General features: G+C 45.5%; 1 protein-coding gene across 1 annotated transcript; it reads left to right on the plus strand.

The window, feature by feature from the left end:
- Positions 1 to 2,688: 2,688 nt before the first annotated feature.
- On the plus strand, positions 2,689 to 20,532 carry LOC132711110 (C-type lectin galactose-binding isoform-like). The gene is made up of 5 exons (XM_087873547.1): positions 2,689 to 2,759; positions 3,445 to 3,539; positions 16,047 to 16,187; positions 18,545 to 18,659; positions 20,274 to 20,532. Exons 1-5 carry the CDS (start codon positions 2,702 to 2,704, stop codon positions 20,339 to 20,341), a joined length of 477 nt encoding a protein of 158 aa, XP_087729673.1. The 5' UTR covers positions 2,689 to 2,701; the 3' UTR covers positions 20,342 to 20,532.
- The last annotated feature ends 788 nt before the right edge of the window (positions 20,533 to 21,320 follow it).

The raw sequence follows: 21,320 nt of genomic DNA on the forward strand, positions 1-21,320 counted from the left end.
ACTGTCCACTCTGGAGCCAAAGATGACCCTCTATGCCCACCCACTGGAGTCAGATTTGAGAGGTTCAACATGTGAGGATCACATGACTCAACACTTGGCTTCTCTCTAATTGTCCCTGATCCCAAAAGATCATGATCTTATTACATGGGTAAATTCTGAGATGGTCATCGAAGTGTCCATTCCTAATTCAGCAGCCATTTCCCCATCCCAGTGATGGGATTTCCGTTGATTCCAGATGAACCTCAACCCAACATTGAACAATCCTAAATGACACAATGAAGGTCACCAGTTGAATTGAGAAAAGGTGGGCAGGAAAAAGTCAAACCACAGCCTTGCAAATATTGCTAAAATATTACTAAATTAAGCATGTAGAACGTATCAACTGGCTGAAATGACAGTTATATTATGAAAGCTTTTGGCCAAGGAGAGACGGTGCAGGTGAGGCTACCAGCCTCACTTGCATCCATGCTACAAGCAGAGTTCCCTGCTGAGAGTCAGGACAGTCCCAGCCAACAATGATACAAATTGCCCAGGGTATCACAGCTGCAACCACAGCATGCCCGTGCTCTTCTACGATGAGCACGATGTCTACTTGAGGGGCCTCTTTGAAAGCCAGTTCCCACACCCGTTATCCAGGGAAGCCCTCAGCACAGGGTACAAAAAGGGGGGAGGGGCAATGTAACAGTCATGTCAGGGAAAGCTCCACCCGCTTTTCACCTGCCAAAGAGATGGACCAAAAACTCAAGCTCTTTGCTGCCCTCTTGTGGCTGAGCAGAACTTGACAGCCAAAGCCTGGTTGCCGTATCCTGGTTTGTTGGCTAGGTAAGTTATCTTGGTTACAGCAACCTGCCAAATCCAAAGCCCACGTTCGCACATGAAGTTCTCCACCTGTGGTATCTTCCTGTCCCCCTGCAGATGAGGGAGGAGCCACTGAAATATTCTTCTGGGACTCTGAGGGAGTCACTGCAAACCTTTTTCTTTTGCTATCCAGGTTACAAGAACTGGAACGATATGCCCTGCGAGTCCTTGCATCCTTTCCTCTGCCAGTGCAAATTCTAGTGCAAATGGCTCCTTTCCCTGCTCTGCGGTGAGCAAAGCGCCTGGTGAGTCTGGAGAAGCAATGAAGCTCTGCCAAAACTCTCTGCTCTGCACCCCATCCCTTAAGGCAGGGGGTCCTGAACTTTTCTATGCTGCCCCATTTTAAAACCACTCCTAATACAATGTCTGACTTGCTAGTCTGGATGATAAATCGCTTTGATGAATCTGGGTGGCAGAGAAATGGCTGAGTGGCAAAGACCTGTTGTACCTTTTCAAATGCAGATTGCTCCTTCTTCATCCAGTCAAACTTTGTTTTCTTTTTCAACAATTGAGTGAGAGGCTTAACCTTGAGTGAAAAGTTAGGAGTGAACTTCCTGTAAAAATTAGCAAAGCCCGGGAAACTCTGAAAATCTCTTGTATTATAACAAGGGGTGTGGGTCATACCTTGGTAGAATCCATCTGGAGACTATCAGTTGAAATCCTGCAGCCCAAGTGGTCCAATTGTCAAAGGTGTCGAAGTCAAACTTCTCCAGCTTGGCAAACATTTTTTTCTTCCATAGTCTTTGCAACACCTCCTGCTGGACCTGAGCCTCTGCATCCTCAGAGTAAATCAAGATGTCATCTAGATAAATCACCAGAAATTTGGCAATTGTATCTGAAAAAATTAATTCATAAATCTGAAAAATAGTGCTGTACATTTACAACTAGCCAATCCAAAAAGAATAATTGCATCTTCAAACTCACCATTCCTGATATCAAAAGCTGTCAAATTACTCATGTCTTTCTTTCACTCTAATGAGGTCATAAGCATTCCTGAGATCCAGCTTGGTCAATATGTGAGCCATCTGTAATCGGTCCATCAAATCTGATCTTAGAGATGGTGGGTAATGATCCCTTATTGTGACCTTGTTTTGAGGTCCTCGTAATTGTGGTCTGTGCAGATCAGAACCTGTCCCTTCTGTCCCAACCGGTCAGAAGCCATTAAGAGCGTACCCTGACCCATATGAACTTCATAAGCTCTTTATAAGCTGAATACTCCCCTCCCCATTTGAGCACTTGAGAAAGGCCCCACTGTCGTTTCCCTGAACCTGTGAATAGTAAGTGGGCTGATGCTCCTTTTATGCCCTGCTGGTCATCCCGCTCTCCTTCCCTGGGCACCTAGCTGAGCAAACTCGAATGATATGCCCCGTCTTGCCACAGATAAAGCAAGCACTAAATCCCTTCCTCTTTGCCTTTCCTCAGCAGCTGCTCCAGTTGCATCAGCTCTCCGTCCCCAGATCAGTTGTAGTAGGTGTGAAGAGAGCAAGCCTTGCGATCCAGGACTGGGCTTGCACAACTGATCCTGTTCTTGCTGCAAATCTCCCAACTGGGCATCTATGAGCACGCAAAGTTGCAATACGGTAACTCCTCTAGGATTTGTGGAATTCCTTCAGAGAATTCTATTCTAAATCTGTTCAGGAGGGGACTGCATGCAGAAGCTTCACTTCCATGCCAGGAGTTTACTGTTTACTGTTTTAATAGATGTACGTCTTGGGTTGTTTTATGAGGACCCAGAGTTGACTGAGACATCCTAGGGACAGGTGAGTGCTGTTCTCCCACCTGGGGGAGTCCCCCCCTCACTTCTTCCCTCTTTGTTCTTCTCTGCAGCGAAGGAAGGAAGACCATGGGGCAATTCATCTTTGTGAGCCTCAGCTTGCTGGTCGTGGCCCTTTCCCTAAGTGGTGAGTCTCTGGTGGGGTCTCTGGTGTCCAGAGAGATCAAACTGCTTGCCTCTCAACCTCCTCCTGATTTGACCCCCTAGAATCTGCGCCCCAAAATTGCTTTTATTTCTGTTTGGCTTATTGTACAATTTAGATCTCACCCTATCTCTCTGCTCCAAGATTCAGGGCTGATTGCAAGGATACAAAGCAAAATTAATACCATAGTTGAAAGCTTAGCAAAAGATCCATGCTTTTATCATGAAACATTGAGTCCTCCCACTCCTTGTAGGGGGAAGCCCACAAATAATCACCCCTGAATCCCCCTGAGTAGTTATGGGTCATCCAAGAGGCAACCGCAGATCCTCCAGAACTGACCCACGGAATCCCTATACTTTGTCCCACTCAACAACCTGGTTCTTGAAAGAATCCATTCTCTGACTTAGCAGAGTTCACTGAATGAAAAATCAATGAAAGGGGACAGATTCACACAAGACATGAAGCTTCAAGGAACTAATCCAAGGCTAAGCCTACCCAGTTGTTGAACATTCTGCAAATACAGCTGTTCTATTTGAAGTTTTCAGTTTCAATTTATTGCCATCAAAGATGTTTGCAACCCAACAGGTCAAGAATGTTCTGCAGACCCAGCTGTCTCCTCCTCCTTTTCTCCTGGCCATCTTCTCATTGGGCTTTCTTTCTTCCCACATAGGAGTGAAAGGCTGTTGTTGTCCCAATGATTGGCTGCCCGTGAATGGGTTTTGCTACAAGGTCAATGATCAGCTCAAGACCTGGAATGACGCAGAGGTTAGAAGTGTTGTGTGTCTGTGAATCCCTTAGCCCAGGAAGAGGAGAGGCCTAGGGGGAGCCTTGCATCGTCCCCAAATCCACTCTGGCTGGGGTGAAGTGGAGGGCCATGAAGCTGGGTGCATGAACAGATAGCAAAGGTCATGATTTTAGGATTGTCTGGGATGCAGATATTCTATGGACTGTACACTGGTTTAGGCTTTCGTGACCCATACCTGTTGAGCAGTGTTGAGCTTCAAGGTTGCGTGACCACCTTGTAGACAACAGATCTCCTGATGTTTCATTGGCAACATGGATGGCATCTTCAGATCTCCTTGCCTCTTAAGTGATGGCGATCACAGATTATAAAGAAATGAATCATGAATTTAAGCAGGGAACTATTCAAGAGCTGCACACACTAGTAAAGACATCCGTGTTGTTCAACAGGGTGAAGAGGGCGGCTAGAACCATCTGGTGGCATCAGATCCTTGCTGTTTTCTCAAATGGTCACACACACATACACACAAATGTTTCTTCTCTGCTGAACAAATGATTTTTTTCCTGTTGTCGCTCTCTCCCAGATGTTCTGCAGGAAATTCAAGCCAAGCTGCCACCTCATCTCCATCCATAGCATGGCAGATTCAGTGTCAACTCACAAAGCATCCAGGGTCTGCTCTCGAGTTGCCATAGGCAGTGGGGATGGGAAAGTGAACTTCAGCTGCAGCGAGGCAGTACGTCAGTCAAAACAAAAGCACATTCCAGCCATATCTCTGTCATGGCCATCTCCGCAGTTACCCACAGAGGCCAGAGGGGAGTGATCTCTACAACCCACAAATTTGCTTCTTTGGAGAATGTGATTGATGACACGCTTTGGGGGGAGGTTCCAAGCCAGAACGTAAATTACATGGGGTCAGAGTTGGCTTCACTTGAACTTGGATTTCTTTTGAAGCTTGAGGCTCGTGATTTAATTAGGGCATCAATCAGAAACCTGACAAACAAATTGTTTCCATGAAGATTTTGAGAAGTACCTTGAGAAATACCAAGCCTTTCACAACACCAAAACCTCAAATAAGCAAAATTCTGTTGCTCCCCTCTGGGAGGAAGTTTCCAAGTATTTCTAGCAGGACTATCAGATTCTGCAACAGCTTTGTTCCCTCGGCCATCCATCTGGTAAACTTGCAAGATTTGTTTCTCTCGCCATGTGCATTTATACATCTGAACTGGACTGTGTTGTTTCTCTGTGTTATATAATATATGTGGGTATATAAATAATTTTGTATTTATTTATTTATTTATTTTGTTATGTTCATGTAGTGTATATTGGAGGTGGTGATCCTTTGAGAGCCCTATATAATGAAATTTCATTTTAATGTATGCCGATTAGTATACATTCAAAGTGACAATAAAGTTATTCTTCCCTTCCCTTCCCTTCCCTTCCCTTCCCTTCCTTTCCCTTCCCTTCCCTTCCCTTCCCTTCCCTTCCCTTCCCTTCTCTTCTCTTCTCTTCTCTTCTCTTCTCTTCTCTTCTCTGCCATGCCATGCCATGCCATGCCATGCCATGCCATGCTATTCTATGCTATTCTATTCAAAATAGATTCTTGATCAGCTCTAAGGAATATTTATTTTTAACATAACTCACACTGCTTGGTTAGTTATTCTGTGGCTTAGTGTGTCACCCAAAACTAGCCAGGATGGGGGGTGGGATTTCAGATTGCTGCAGCTGAACAAATTCAGAAAGGGGGTTTACTCCATTCCAAAAGAAAGGGGAATTATGAAAAAAAAGCCTTTGGAATAAGCAGGGGAAATTGCAGACAAGACTACATAAAAACAGAGTTGGTCTATTTGTGGTTCAGCATTTCTTCAAAACCCAGCTGTCAATTTAGCAGATTGTGTGAACAAACCCTCCACCCTTTTCTTAAGAGCAGCAATTCCTTTTTCTTAACCTGGTTTGTGGTCCTAGCATATTGTGGAAACCCAGCAAAACCCTTTTAACCAAAACACGAGAATGGGGGTTTATTAAACCCTTCAATTAATCTACTCCAAAGTTTTCATTGCCCTAATCAACATGTAAAAACCGAAACTATTTGGTGTTGATCATGTCTACATTACATGCCTATACAGGCACAGTAAATATCTCATGGCCTGCAATGGTTGCATTGCTTTCAGGTGGTTTCAATTACTGTTGGTTTTTCTGTTGTGTTTGAGCTGCACCTTAGTGGAGATGTGCAATGAAAGTTTTTCTTTGTTTGCCTATCAATTTCTGTCTGGAAATTGTGCAGAAGAAAGCCCACCTGCCATCATCCCTGGGTAAACTCTGGGGGAAGCCCTTGTGGCTTTCTGCACATTTGTTAAGATATTTAATTTAATAGTGGGAAGAATAAATTGAACGATGGGCCAGAACACACAGTTGAAGTTGATTGACTGGAGAGAGTGGGCTCCCGCGTGAAGCAATCTGTATTGTGATTGGCTGATGGGTGTAAAGGGGGAGTTTCCTTGTTTTCCCGCCTTTTTTCTTGTATGTTTGCTCCGAATGCTGTTCTCTGATTTACCTGAGGATTTACCTCATGATGTAGCAGTGCTGTAAACAGAGATGTAAAATATATTTATTTGTATAAAACCACAAGTTCATGTCAATGTTTCTGATTTCATTTGCACAGTTGCTGCGTAATTCCCTGACAACCTTCTTAATTAATTCTTCTTATTTAATTTTTAATCCAAGATGGAAGACAAGAGAAGCAGCTGGGTTTTTTGTGCAATTAAACGGCCTCGATGCTTGCCGTTTATCTTTCAATTTATTTTTTATTTATTTTTTGCCCGGCAACAAGATTCTGATTGCTTGTCAAATTCGGCTTGGCCACAGGAGGGCAAGCAGAGAACCTGAGCTTTTGGTCCATCTTTTTTTGCATGCAAACATTGAATGGAGCTTTGATTGGGGCATCGTGGCTGCTATCTTTTTTTTTTCTTTTTTCTTTTTTTTTGTACCATGTACTAAGGACATCCCTGGATGATGGGTGTGGGAACCAGTGTATTGGCTTGCAAAGAGGCCCCTCAGTTAGATCACCTTGCAAGAAAGGTGTGAGCATGCTGTGGTTGCAATTGTGGTACCTTGGCAGAAATGTGCCAGAGCTGGGACTGTCCTGACTCTCAGCAGGGAACTCTTGTAACTGTTCTTTTTTTTTTTTTAAATCAAACTTAGGTCTATCAACAACTGAGATCTTCACCAATATAATCTATCAAATTGTTTATGCCACACACCCAACAAATCCTAAAGTACAGAATTGCAATGTAGATGACACCACAGAGAGAGTGCCTTATCCTTGCATTGTTGGGATTAAAAATTATTTCTGCTAAATTATGATTTTGTTTCCAGTAGCTATAGCTAGATACAAACCCATAAATTTGTTATTTGTGGAATGTTATTTAGAATCCATGTTTTCTATTTTTCAAGTCTCACGTGTCATCAATGTCTTTTATTCTTTGATCACTTGCTTTCTGATGATCACATAGATGATGATTGCATCGAGATTGAGCAAGGCCATTATTTCATGTTACTTGGGATCTCATTCCAAACCACCAAAAAAATTGACAATTATCATTGTTCATGCATGTTCAGGAAATGGATTAGCATTGGAGTGGCTTAGGGGGCTGCACGTCAACCCAGACAGAAAAGAAATGATTACATTTCCTATAATGTTTTGCATGATATTTGTAGCTGCAACATGGGTGCAGGAAGACGCAGCAAGAAAAGTGAAAAAAAACACAAGTTGCAAATGATGAAATTTGGAGACCCAAAGAGAAAGTAATTATTCCAAATTGGCAATAAAGCAAAATTAGGCAAGCAAAGGAATTGAAACAGAGGTCAAAGAAATGTTTGATTATGGAGTTTCCTTGTAAACTCAAAGTTCACCTGTGAGAAGAGAAATCGAGAAAACACATGTCATATTTTGGGAAATTTAGCAAGGCATTTCATTGCACTGCAGACTTGGAGGGAAATATCCCTGAAGACTTATTGTGATACGGGAGACAATACCAGAGTAATACCGACACAGCAGGGAGTGATCTGGCCAGAAGCTGTCGCAATGACTCCGTTGGGTGTTGTGGGGAGAGAAAGGGCAGGCAGAAACATCATGGGGGTGACTGGTCTAGGGGGAGGTGAGATGGGAGACATGGGGTGAAGGCCAAATCTGAAATAGTGGGGCTCCAGCGTTAAGTTCTGGTACCACCTTCCAATCCCTGCACTCACTCCGACTGCCTGGGCACCAGTGTCCCAAAGGTGTCTTTTTCAAGAGGCAACTGGACTTTCTGGTTTTTCTTTGAAGACGTTTCTCTTCTCATCCAAGAAGCTTCTTCAGCTCTTGAAAAAAGCACCTTTGGGACAACCATGACCTGGATGACTGAGAATCTCCATAGATTGGCCATCAGTGCTTTGAGGCCCCAGATTTCACTTGGTTGCTGCTTAGTGTCAGATGAGTCTGTCATAAATTCCCCCCCTCCATGATATATCATAGTGAAAGAGGGAGCCATCATGGCCTATTGACAGAAGGACTCACTTCCTTGTTCCTTCTCCTCTTCTTCCTCCTTGTTTTCCTTCCAAGGGGAAGAAGGGAATTTTTGGCTTGTGGCACAGAGTATCAATCCTTTGTGGGGCTCTCTTGATCAATTGTTAATGCTGAGCTTGCCAACCACCAACTAAGTTGCTGCTCTGGGAATTTTGGGGGTCCTTGTTAGAAGCCTCAGAATCCTGAAGAAATGGCATCTCGGTTGTCTCTATTCACCCCAAGATGGCCAGTTGAGGGAGGTTGTCCTAGCAAACATTGTCTTCTGGCAACTAAATCCAGAAATCAGGAATTCAGCTACTTAAATTTAATTGAAATAGAAGAAAACTCTCCCTGGGGGTAAGATCTGTCTAACAGTAGAAGATGGTGGGTTCTCCATCTTGGAGGTTTCCCAGATGAGGCTTCAGAGGTGGTGGAACTGATTTTCCTACACCCTATAGGGGGTGGACCATCTAAGCCCCACCATAATGCTATGAGCCCGTGATCCAGAGTGAGGGATCAGGGGATCCAGTCCAATGTCCCCCTGAATGGCAGTGGTGAAACAGGCTGTCTTACAAATGCTATTCTCCTTTCATCTCATCAACACATCACATCCAAGTTGATCCCAATGGACCTATCCATACATGTGACTGATCAGGATCTCATGAATGAAGGCAAAGACTCTCGAGATCTGCCTGAGAGATCCCACTGGACCAAAGGGCTGTAGCATACCCAAGCTGAGAAATAGGACATGCTCAGCCAAAGCAACTTCTGCTTAAAAACACAGTTGGCTGGTTTGTGGTTCAAGATTTCTACAAAACTCAGTCATTAATTTAGCAGATGGTGGCGGGGGGAGCCCTCCCACCCTTTAGCTAAGAGCATCAATCTCTTTTCAAAAGCAACCTGGAATTCAGGAGAAACTTCTTAACAGTGAGAACAACTAGCCCCTGGAACAGCTCGCCCTCAGAGGTTGTGGGTGCTTCCTCACTGGAGGTCTTTAAGAAGAGACTGGAAAGCCACTGGTCTCAAATTTTATAGGGTCTCCTGCTTGAGGAGGGGGTTGGTCTAAAGACCTCCAAGGTCCCTTCCAGCTGTATTCCTTAAGCTGGGGTAGCATATTGGAGGAACCCAGCTAAGCTGCTGCAAGCAAAACACAAGAGTGGGAGTTTGTTAAGCTATAAAAATTAAACTATTTGAAAATGTTTGAAATCCTTTGCCCTAATCAATAAGTAAAGACTGAAACTCTTTGACGTTTATGATGTTTAACTGATATGTCAATTAATCAACCAGAATAGAGCAGGAAGGGATCTCAGAGATCTTCTAGTTCAACCCCCTGCTCAAGCAGTAGTCCCTACACCATTTTAGTCAAATGATCATCCAGTCTCTGTTTAAAAACCTCCAGTGATGAGCACCCACAACCTCTGTAGGCAAGCAGCCCTAGGACGTTTCTCCTCAATTCCAGGTTGCTTCTCACCTTGATCAGTTTCCACCCATTGTTTCTTGTCTTGCCTTCTGGTGCTTTGGAAAATAAGTTAACCTCCCTCTTCTTTGTGGCAGCCCCTGAGATATTGGAAGGCTGCTATCATGTCTCCCCTAGTCCTTCTTTTCATTCAACTAGACCTACCCAGTTTCTGCAACCGTTCTTCATATGTTTTAGCCTCCAGTCCCCTAATCCTCTTTGTTGCTCTTCTCTGCACTCTTTCTAGAGTCTCAGCATCTTTTTTACACTGTGGTGACCAAAACTGGATACAAGATTCTAAGTATGGCCTTTCCAAGATATTATAAAGTGGTATTAACACTCTATGGCATTAACACTGTAGTATTAATGGTTGTATTGTATTCCTTTCATACAGTGTTAACTATTGTAGATAGTTTACTTATTAATTGTGTTTTAAGCTTACTGGAAGTCTGTAATAATTTTTTTTTTTCAGTTTGCATATCAATCTCTTTCAGGACTGAAGGTCACCATGGCTTGGAAAAAAGTCCATCGGGGCAAACTTTGCTCCTTGTGGGGAAGCCCTTGTGGCCTTCTGCTCCTTCCTCCTTCCTTATTTCACTTCTTTATCCAAGGGAATGTTCTGAATTTATACTGCCATTGCTGGCCATTTATCTTTATTTCATCTTTATTTGCAAACAAATTTGTATCAGTAAACTTCTGATTCTCAGAATTAGCAATAAATTGAACAACGGAAGGAAACTCACACAGTTTGCACCACAATCTAAGCGATAAAGACATAAAAGCAAAGTTAATGTATGCAAAATGAACACAGGGAGTGAATGCACCCATTGCCCTGTTTCACAAAAAAATTGCTAGTACATTGGTCCTAAAACAGTGGGCTCGCCAGCCCCCAGGCTCTAAACCATGGGGCTGAATAGATGTCCTTTGAGTGCCCCTGGAGCAGCTCTCCCTATGGCTGATGGGGCTGACATCTGAGTGCTTTAGAGACAAAATGGAGACAACTCTCCTGCCCCTACAGAACAATGGTGGAGGACCCCATCCTGGCCCTGTCTCTGGACTGGCAGTGCAGCTCACCAGACTGATGGGACTGGTGGACTTCAGTCCGCCTTCTCTGGAACCGACGTTTGAGGTAGTGCAGCTGCAACTCACTTATTTTGGTCATGTCATGTGGTAGAATTTACTGGAGAAAGCAAAGATGAGATGAAATGGGATGGGATGGGATGGGATATAACCCTACACATACATGCACAAACATATTTATGTACACACACACACACACACACACATATGTATATTAATCGGAGTCCATTTTGAATACATAGTGGAAGAAAGTCTTGAGAGTTAACAAGGGGGATACTATACGGGAACTGGAGGGGCGTGGCCAGGGTAGGCATGGCCAGCTCAATGTCAATCATGTTGGGGGCACCTGTAGGGGGCTGAGCGCTCTGCCAGCGAAAACGGGCTCCCAAGCTCAATTTTTGGTTGCAGGACTTCCTGCAACCCTCTGCCACGGAGCTCTGGAGGGCCAGAGCACAGAGCTCTGTGAAGGAAGAAGGAGAAGAAGCAGTGCAAGAGCAGAAGATGCTCTGGGCCACAGAATCACCAGGGGTAAAACCCAAATGGATGGATCAGATCATGATCATTGTGGGAAGCTTATAAAATGGGGTCTGTACCTTTCCGCTTTGCTATGGATGCTCCTCCTACCCAGTTCCTTCAGATATGGATACTCAGGGAACCTGAGCTGTCATATGAATACACCTGCATATGGCGCTTAAAAGAATAATAAAGGATGCATTCTTTACACTTCGTATTGCATCATGTATTATAATCTAGAGGTAAACATTTGTGAGGATCTGGGGAGGTCGCAGACCCAGCACACAGATCAGCATGGATTAAACTGTACAAGAAAACCAGTGATGAGCTTGTGCCCCTGAGTATGTGGAAATTGTGTCTTTGCAAGCCGGCCAGCTACTTCACTGGAATGCATGTGGTGGGCTAAGACCGTGGGAAAAGAGGAACTTATGGTGGCCACATCTATAAAACTAGTAACGTTGTGACAGTTAGGCTGAAGGACCTAGCAACTGCTAGTAAGGTATACAATGCAGGATTTACCTGAATGGCCCCCAGTTTCAGAGTCCGAAATCAAATCCCTCATTGGCCAACTCAGGACTGGAAGGACCCAGGAGCTGACTTCATTTCTGCTGAATTATTGAAGAACAATTTGGAGTGGTGGATACCAGCTTTGGCGGGGCTATTCACTTATATCGACTCCACCAGCTATGTCCCAAAAGGTTGGGTCTTGGCAATTGTTGTCCCAATTTTTAAAAAGGGAAAGAGAGATGATTCTGCCAATTACAGACCAATAGGTCTGTAAATAGCTAAATAAATAGCTGTAAATAGCTAAATATAATCAGCAAACTCTACACCAAACACCTCCAAGATAAATTAAAGGACTGGCTGGATCTGGAGAACTTGATCGCTGAAGAGCAAGCTGAGTTCAGGGAGGGGAGAGGAGAGGCACCACAGATCAGTGCTTAGTTCTTCATCGTCTGGTTGAAAAATACGTATCAAATAGACCTGTATCATTATACGCCGGTTTTATAGATCTCAAGGCAGCCTTTGATAGGGTTACCAGGACTAAGCCAGAGGTGGGTTTCAGCAGGTTCTGACCAGTTCTGGAGAACTGGTAGCAGAAAATTTGAGTAGTTCGGAGAACAGATAAATGCCACCTCTGACTGGCTCCGCCCCCATCTATTCTGTGCCTCCCGAGTCCCAGCTGATCGGGAGGAAATGGGGATTTTGCAGTAACCTTCCCCTGTCACGCCCACCAAGACACGCCCACCAAGACATGCCCACAGAACCGGTAGTAAAAAGTTTTGAATCCCACCACTGGACTAAGCTATGGGAGAAGCTGGAAGCTGCCTCAATCGACCACAGGCTTCTTCATCTATTACGTGCCCTACATACTAAAACATCCCTCAAGGTGAGGTGTGATATGCAAGGGTCCCTCTCGAAGTCAGTCAAAACTCAAAAGGGGTTTAAACAGGGGTGCATTTGGCCCCCTTGCTTTTCAACTTCTCTATAAACAAGATGGTAAAATGGCTAAAGAAACCACATCACACCCACCCAAAATAGGTGACCGAAGCATCTCCCTCCTGCTCTATGCAGATGGTCCTGTAATTACAAAAAACTGGGCATAAATTACGAGAAAACAAAGGCCAAAACTTTATTCATGGTATCTAAATGGCTGCAAAATAGAGGTAACCCCCTTCAAGTACCTGGGGTTGGTCATTCAGGCCACGGGTTCAAGAAAAGCACATGGCAGATATGTGGCTGCCTTGGGCCAAAGATCAGCGAGCGCCATCCTTATTTTTTTTGGAAGAACCTTCCCCTTGGGGTCCTGCAGGCCTCTGCCCTCCTAACCATAAGAGAAGCTCTTAAACCTGTCTTCTTCCCCAAGTGATGGGCTAGGATAGGGCGGGCGAGCAGATTGAAGAAGGGGCTGCATGAGGAATTTCACTTTAGTGCCCGGTTGTTAAGGTTTGTGGTGTTAAAGGATGTATGTTTGGTGTTGCTTAACTTTTGACTGAGAATTCAACGTGATGTGGGCAGCTATATAAAAGTTTTACATAAAATAAATAAATCTCTAAGTCCAATTCATTGCCAGGAAGTCAATTTTTGTCTTTTTATCTTTGCTAAATCTTTAGTGCAAACAAGCTACATCCTGGGGAAAAAAGTCCCTTCTGAAGCAAAGACATTTCCCTTCCCCTTTGACCCCCCCCCCCTAAAAAGACCAACCCCATGTCTTATCTTGTATATAAATGCCTCGATTCCTGTTGCTGGAAGGAAGCCTGGAGTTGCCACTGAGCAGACTTGCTACCCAAGGAAGCAAAGGGACAGGTGAGTTGTGGCTCTCCCACCTGTGGAGACCTGACAGGTGAGGCCCCTGCAGCAGATCTCTCTCTCCATCTGAAGGGACCTCTTGAAGGGGGCTACTGGCAACGTCCAGGTTGCAGCAGGGGGTCTGCAGGAGGCAGGGAGCAAGGGGCCCCTGGGGAAGAGAAAGAGATGCAAGGGAGATCCTTTCCAGGCAATGCAGGATCCACTGTGACCCACCACGGCTGCTGGATGACCAAGGAGGGAGAAACGGGGTCCAGTGAAAGAGTACAAAGTGTGGGACCCCCCAGCTTGGTCACAGGCTGGACTTCCCACCCATCTCACTCTCCTTTCCTCCCCGATCCTCTCTGCAGGGAAGGAAGGGAGACCATGGGGCGATTCATCTTTGTGACCCTCGGCTTGCTGGTCGTGGCCTTCTCCATACATGGTGAGTTTGAACAGGGTCTCTCGTGTCCGGAGAGGCCAATTCTCTTGCCTCTGAACCCCTTCCTGATTCGAGCCTCCCAGCATCCTTCCTCTCCCTGAAGTTGCTTTTATCCCTCTTTGGCTTTCTGTGCAATTTAGACCCCACCTTCTCTCTCTGCTCCAAGACTCGGGACTTTTGCCATCCTAGAAAATGAATTGATATTCCTTGCAGACAGCTGGTCATTTGCATCCTTTTAGAGGGTCCTTGAAGCACTTGGAGGTTTCTCTGTGTCCTCAGCTGAGTAGTGCTAATGGTTCCTGTAGCCTTCCATTTTTCCTCTGGAAATCCGTTCCTACTCCCACACCATTCAAAGGTTCTCCGTCCCAAATTATACAGCCAAAATTCTGCAGAGATTCTCAGTCATCCCAGTCATGGTGGTCCCAAAGGTGCTTTTTTTCCCCAGAAGAAAAAACCAAGAAAGTCCAGTTGCCTCCTGAAAAAGCCCCTTTGGGACAACCATGGCTGAGAATCTCGACAGACTAATAGAAAATGAGGGAAACGAACACAATCGAAATTCAGACTTGGGAACCTAATGAATAGTTAAAGGTTTAATGAAAGACGTGTCCTTTTCTCATGAAGAAGTCAGTTCAATAGTATAAATTTATTACATAAATCAGTAAAATGTTTAAAAAAATTAACAGTAGAGTGCCGCTCTCTACCCCACCATTGCTCTCCGAGGGACGCACGGAAGGCCTTGGAGCCATTCCCAGGGAGCTAAGAGCTGAGCCTCTAGCAAGGGCATCTTCAGAAGGGCCTCTCCTGGGCAGGGGGCGGCAGGGGGACAGACCCCAATACACTCAGCTGTCATCCTGTTATAGTTCAGCACTTTTGGGGCATCCAGGGGTCCAGTGGAGACCCTTTAGGACAGAACCACCTGATCCCCCTGCTTTGGACCCGCCTGGCTGCTGCCTTCTGCAGGAATTCCCATCTCAGGAGGCTTTCAAGGGCAGCCCCACAGAAAGCACATTGCAGCGGTCTGGATGGATTACAACCAAATTAAGGATAATTGTTGCTAAGTCCGACCGGCTCAGGGAGGTTCACAAGGTGAGATAGGGCAGGGTGGGGGTGGGGTGGGTTGGAGGCCTTTCAGTCCAGCCCCCTTCTCAAGCAGGAGAACTTCTATCATTTCAGATAATGACTGTCCAATCCCTTCTTAAAACCTCCAGCGTTGAAGCAGTCACAGCCTCTGGTGACAAGCGGTTCCACTGGTTGAAAACTTGGCAAAACATTCATGCATTTATCATTCAACGTTGAGTGCCTCCCATTCCCCGCAGGGGGCTGCCCCACAAATAATCATAAGCCCCACGAGCAGTTATGGGTCATCCAAGAGGCCACTGCGGAGCCTCCAGGACTGACCCACGCGGGCCCTATACTTTGCCTCAGTCAACAGCCTGGTTCTTGAAGGAGTCCATTTACTGGCTTCGTAGCACAGTTCAGTGGATGATAGGCCAATAGAAGTGGAGACGTTCACACAAGACCTGAAGCTTCAAAGAAATTAATCACGGCTAATTGTAATCAAGGTTTGGACATTCTGCAAATGCAGCTGCTGTGTCTGTAATCCAAATCATTTTCAATTTATTGTCATCAAAGATGTTTGTTACTTCAGCAGACAAAGCCTCTTCTGCAGACCCAGCTGTCTCCTCCTCCTCCTCCTCTCCTCCTCCTCCTCCTCCTTTTCTCCTGACCATCTTCTCATTTGGCTTCCATTGCAGACCCAGCTGTCTCCACCTCCTCCTCCTCCTCCTCCTCCTCCTCCTCCTCCTCCTCCTCCTCCTCCTCCTCCTCCTCCTCCTTTTCTCTTGGCCATCTTCTCATTTGTCTTCCTCTGCAGATCCAGCTGTCTCCTCCTCCTCCTCCTCCTCCTCTTCCTTTTCTCTTGGCCATCTTCTCATTTGGCTTCCTCTCTTCCCACACAGGAGCCGAAGACTGTTGTTGTCCTCGTGATTGGCTCCCCATGAATGGGTTTTGCTACAAGGTCTTCGAGGAACGAAAGAATTGGAAGGATGCAGAGGTTAGAAGTGTTTGTGTACTTGTGAATTTCCTAGTTCAGGCAAAGCCAAGGGAGATCTGGATGGGTGTATGAAAAATCAGTAAATATCATGATTTTAGGATAGCCTGAAATGCAAGTATCTGTGCAAAATATGGGCTTTCTCTTTCTGTTCTTCTCCCAGACGTTCTGCAGGAAACAGAAGCCAGGCTGCCACCTCGCCTCCATCCACAGCATGGATCAAGGAGCTGACTTGGGCGATTACATCACTGACTATCTCACAAAGAAAGACCGTGTCTGGATTGGATTGTATGATCCATGGAAAGTAGGTCCCTTTCTGCTGATAATAAGATCCATATTTACCATTTCCAAGGGGCTTTTGGAAGGATCATCCAATGGGGGGTAGGGATCTCTCTGATAAAAACTCTTGCCTTGGACAAAACCTGTGAAAAATGTTATTTAGCCCAATGCTGTCTCTCCTTCCTCTCACCAACCTTTCCTGCCCACTTAAAGAACTGGCCGCTGTCTCTAAAGCCCCAAAGGGCCGATCCTGCTCTGACCCCCATCCCAGGATCACGGCCTTCCCACACTCAGCTCCTCCTTCAGTCCGACTTCTTCTTTTCGGCCCATTGGGTGGCTTCGAAACCTTCCTGAAACTCTGGTGAGCCATTAACTCAGGGACTGCAGGGTCTGGCCTGGGGGGGCTGTTCTTCCCTCCCCCCTTTTGATTTGATGTAGGTTTTGCTCGTTTCTGTTACTGACAGTCTTTCATCGTGTGCTCTGTTGCATTTTCAATTCCTGAAAAATGCATAATCACATACAAGTAGAGAACTTTCCCTGAAATTAGTTCCTGGTAAGTTCCTGAGTAGAAATGTCATTTTCTGGCAACAATACAGAAGTAGGAGGGGGGAGGGAGGGAGGGAGAGAGGGAGATATATTGTGTTTTCAATGCCTGAAAAATGCTTGATCCTAACATGAGCATTTAGATTTCTATATTGCCCCATAGAGATTTTGCAGCCCTCTCTAAGGGGTTTATGGAGTCAACACATTGCCCCCAACCAACTGAGTCCTCCTTTTACCAATCTCAGGAGGACGGAAAGCTGAGTCAACCTTGAGCCGGACAGGATTGAACTGCTGGCAGGGAGCAGAATTAGCCTGCAAATTCTGTATTCTAACCTCTGCGCCACCATGGCTCTTATACTGACCGTGTTAAAGAAAGGAAAACTTCCTTGGAAGTCATCTCATTTCCCAGTGACTTTCTCTAATACAAGGACTATTTACTGGCAATCACACGGAAGTAGGTCCTCCTCTCCGCCCAAATTCCCAGGATGTTTTTCAGCTTCCAAGCATATCCGATAGTCCTGGGATTCTGCTGATGCTCTCCCACCCCAGAATTCATGGGTTCTGATCCCATTTATCTCTCTGATCAGTATTGTCCAGGGCTGCCACCAGGCTGGGCATCAGGCACAGTGGCTCTGAAGCTGAGTTGGTGACTCCATGGACATCTAAAGGTGGTTTTCTTCTGGGGTCTTCTTTTCCTGGATCTCATGATTGTCACCTATCCAAATGTTCAGTTTCACCAGCTGTTCTAAGCTAAGCTCTTCTTAGCCAAGGTGTCTGTGTGTGTGTGTGTGAGAGAGAGAGAGAGAGAGAGAGAGAGAGAGAGGGAAGGAGGGAGGGAGAGTATGGCTAGTCTAGAGAAAAAAAGGACTAAGAGGAACATGATAGCAGTATTCCGGTATTTGAGGGACTGCCACAGAGACAAGGGGATCAACCTATTCTCCAAAGCACCTGAAGGCAGGAGAAGAAGGAAGGAGAAGAAGGATGCTCCAACCCTGGAGATTTTTAAGAAGAGACCGGACAGCCATTTGTCCGGGGTGATCTAGAACCTTCTGCCTGAGCAGTGGGTTGGCCTAGAAGCCCTCAAAGGTCCCTTCCATCTCTATTCTGATTGATTGAAGGGTGAGGTCCATTCAGCTGTGGTCGCATCTCCAGACCATTCAGACTCTGAAGCGATGGGGATGTCAGGTTGTAGCTGCTGAAATGTGAATTTAAGTCAAGAACTGATCAAGAGCTGCAGACCCCAGCAGATCGTGGGCAGGACCATGCAATCTAGTCCCTGCTCTTTTTTCACTCGTACAGCACAAACACACAAACACACGTGTTTCTGCCCTGCTGAAACAATGCCTTTCCTTGTGGTTGCTCTCTCTCAGAAGTACTGCAGGAAATTCAAGCCAGGCTGTCACCTCCCTTCCCTTCCCTTCCCTTTCAGTTTCTTAGTGTCTCGGATAGTCCTGGGGTTTTGCTGACGGTCTCCCACCCAGGGACTCATTGATCTTGACCCTGTTTATTGTTCTGAGATCAATCAATATCTTGCAGGGTTGCCATCATGTTGAGCATGAGGTACGATGGCTCTCAAGCTGAGCTGGTGACTTCCTGGACACCTCCAGATAGTTTTCTTCTGGGGAGTTTTTCCCCCTGCATCTCCTGATCGCCCCGTCCAAACATTCACCAGGTTTAACTCAGTTTAGCTGTTCCAGATCAACTGAGATGGAGGGAGAGATGGAGAGAGACAGATGTTCTGTTTGGTCTGATCCTTAAAACCTGAAAACTTTCCTCTCTGACCTGGGCCCTGAAGAGCCCCTTCCTCAATTGTCCAACATGGCTTCTTTCTCAACTTAGAACTACGTCTGGGAGTGGACAGACAGATCTAGAACCGACTACCTACCATGGAAGACAAATCAGCCCGATCACTTCCAGAACAAAGAGTTTTGCGTTGAGATTGTGGACTTTACAGGTAAGCCAAGATGGTGGTGAGATGGTTGAGATGCAATTCCAACAATGAGGACCCACGGGGTCCATCTTGGAACACTTTACTCCTTGGCAACTGATGGCCATTGTTTGTTTGTTTGTCTAAAACAGTTCTGTAGCCACCCACCTTATAACCAACACCCTAACAAATGTCAAGCAGCATAACAGTCACATTAAAATTATACTAGCAGGATGAACATTAAAATCAACCAAAACCTAGCAGCAGAGTCAGATTTCTGATTTGGAATCACCCAATCTTGGGGGAACACCAGGCCTTTCAAGATTCTACCCAGCCAGTCCAACAACAAGGGAGGTCAAGTGACTTTATCAAAGATGCCAAGAACATTCCTCATAGTGACTTGGCAAGGGCTCCCCCAGTTCTTGCTTACTTAGGAGGCGCCTGGTTACCTGGCAGAGGGAGGCTGGTTTGCTATCCGAAGATGCAGAAGGGTGGATAAATAATTAGAGTTTTGGCATATTCGGGTTTTTTCCCATGTAAGATTGAGAGTATCTTGGCGACGTTTCGATGAGGTCCCACTCGTCATCTTCAGGCTGGTGTCTTCGGCTTTGTGTCTGTGCGAGCAAAGTGTGATCGGAGATGCCGTCTCTCTATAAATACTGGTGGGGAGGTGTGGACTGCTGGCTTACAACCCGCTTACAACAACAAAGCCAGCACTCCCCACCTCCCCACCAGTATTTATAGATAGATAGATGATAGATAGATAGATAGATAGATAGATAGATAGATAGATAGATAGATAGATAGATATAGATAGATAGATAGATAGATAGATATAAATAGTTAAAATCTCAGGTGTTTTCCCGCGTCATTAAAAGTCTGTTAGTTAAAATGCTTAAAATCTTAAAATCCTGGCTAAAATCCCAGCTCAAAATCCTCTAAAATCCTAACAAAACACTTTGTAAGGTCTTTTAAAACCTTGGCCAAAATCCTAACCAACACTTTAAAAGTTTTTTTTTTTTTTTTTGGCAACGTTACGACAAGCTCTCTAACTTGTCATCATCAGGCCCCTACTTTCAGTTTAGAAGCTGTGAGTATGCTGCGAGGTCGGAGTTGTCGCTTTTCTCTGTTCGCTGCTGTTGACGTATGCTGGTTAGCCTGCAACTCTGTGTCCTGATTGGAGGGCAGCCGGTTTTTCTCCTGCTGCATTATCCCAGTTGCAGCCTGATTGCGTGTTAAAGGCCCAGCTCTCTCTATTACTAACTGTCAACTGCAAAGAGGGAAGAATTCTGGTAGGCCTTACAACACCACTGGTTGATATATATATATCACTATATATAAAAAGTCTGCCTCACCACGGTCAGAGGACTCTTAGCCACTCATAGAGTATATAGAAGAGAAATATTGGGACATGGCCCGTCCAATTAAAAACCAATCAAAAGAACAGCCTAAAAATCTCTGACTAAATGAACAAACGAAACTTGAAGTCTAAGTAAGTTATCTGGGTTACCACAACACACTGAATTCCAGGTCTGCTTTAGCAGGTGAGGGTCTCCACCTGTGGCAGCCTCACATCATCCTGCCAATGAAGGACAATCCCCTTGATAAGCTCACAGGGAAACTTTCTCATTTGTTACCTAGGGTATCTCCAGTGGAACGACCAGGGCTGCACAGTTCTGCGTCCTTTTCTCTGCCAATGCAAATACTAGCGGAAATGGTTCCTTCGGTTGCTCCAGAGGGAGTGAAGCACCTGGTGAAGTCTGGAGAAGCAAGGAAGCCCCCCCTGCCCACTGAAATCTCCGCTCTGCACCCCTTCGCTTCATGGATGCTTTCTGTAGCTTGGATCTGACTTCGCTTGTTCTCATAGGCCAGAAGGTCAAATAAATTCTCTCTAGCATGACTGGCCTCCTTTATTCTGCAGAGCCAGGAGACTGTTGGGGGTTAAAGCTGCAGACTCTTCTGCATGGAAGGGCTGGGCCTCAAGGGGTGGTTGGGTGGGGTGTCTCATCAGAAGGACCATCCATTGATTCTACAGTGCTCCCTTGCACATCCACTTCGTTTGAGTTAGAGGGTTGAGAATCTGCTGGGCTTCAGCCCCACTTTCCTGTGATTTTCCAAAGCTGATTGCAGGCCCTACGCTGGGCACAAATGCAGCTGCCTGCTAGAAAGGCTGGGGTGGGGTGGGGTTTCTAGGGGTCTAGGTTGATGCTAGGCTAGTTGTTCAAGACTGGCAAGATCTGAACTTGTTCTGGATGACACCAAAGAATCTCTGTGTGGGAGGCCACTTCTCAGGTGAAAAGAGGGCAAACCAGGGGTGAGATCCAGCAGGTTCTGACAGGTTCTGGAGAACCGGTAGCGGAAATATTGAATAGTTCAGAGAACTGGCAAATACCACCTCTGGCTGGCCCCAGAATGGGGTGGGGATGGAGATTTTGCAATATCCTTCCCCCAGGAGTGGGGAGGGAATGGGGATTTTTTTTTTATTAAAGAGTTTTACAAAAAGAAAAAAAAAGAATTTTTTTTTACAAGTATTTCCCCATCCCTCCCTTCCTTACCTCCCCCCCCGAACATTTTGTTCCCAGAACAAAATACAGAGTATAACAATTAACAATCATATGCTAAACTAAACTAATAAACTAAGGATTCCTATCCCCCCCTTCACACTTTAACTCCCCTTTTACTTAACTA

This window comes from Pantherophis guttatus, chromosome 7 (genome assembly GCF_059756535.1).
Source record: "Pantherophis guttatus breed Tessera chromosome 7, ASM5975653v1, whole genome shotgun sequence".
Lineage (NCBI taxonomy): Eukaryota > Metazoa > Chordata > Lepidosauria > Squamata > Colubridae > Pantherophis > Pantherophis guttatus.

Excerpts from the sequence above, each read along its gene's own strand:
- LOC132711110 (XM_087873547.1), top strand. The coding sequence starts at position 2,702 with ATGGGGCAATTCATCTTTGTGAGCCTCAGCTTGCTGGTCGTGGCCCTT. Across the intron at positions 2,760-3,444 it reads CGTGGCCCTTTCCCTAAGTG|GAGTGAAAGGCTGTTGTTGT; the intron begins GTGAGTCTCTGG and ends CTTCCCACATAG. Across the intron at positions 3,540-16,046 it reads AGACCTGGAATGACGCAGAG|ACGTTCTGCAGGAAACAGAA; the intron begins GTTAGAAGTGTT and ends TTCTTCTCCCAG.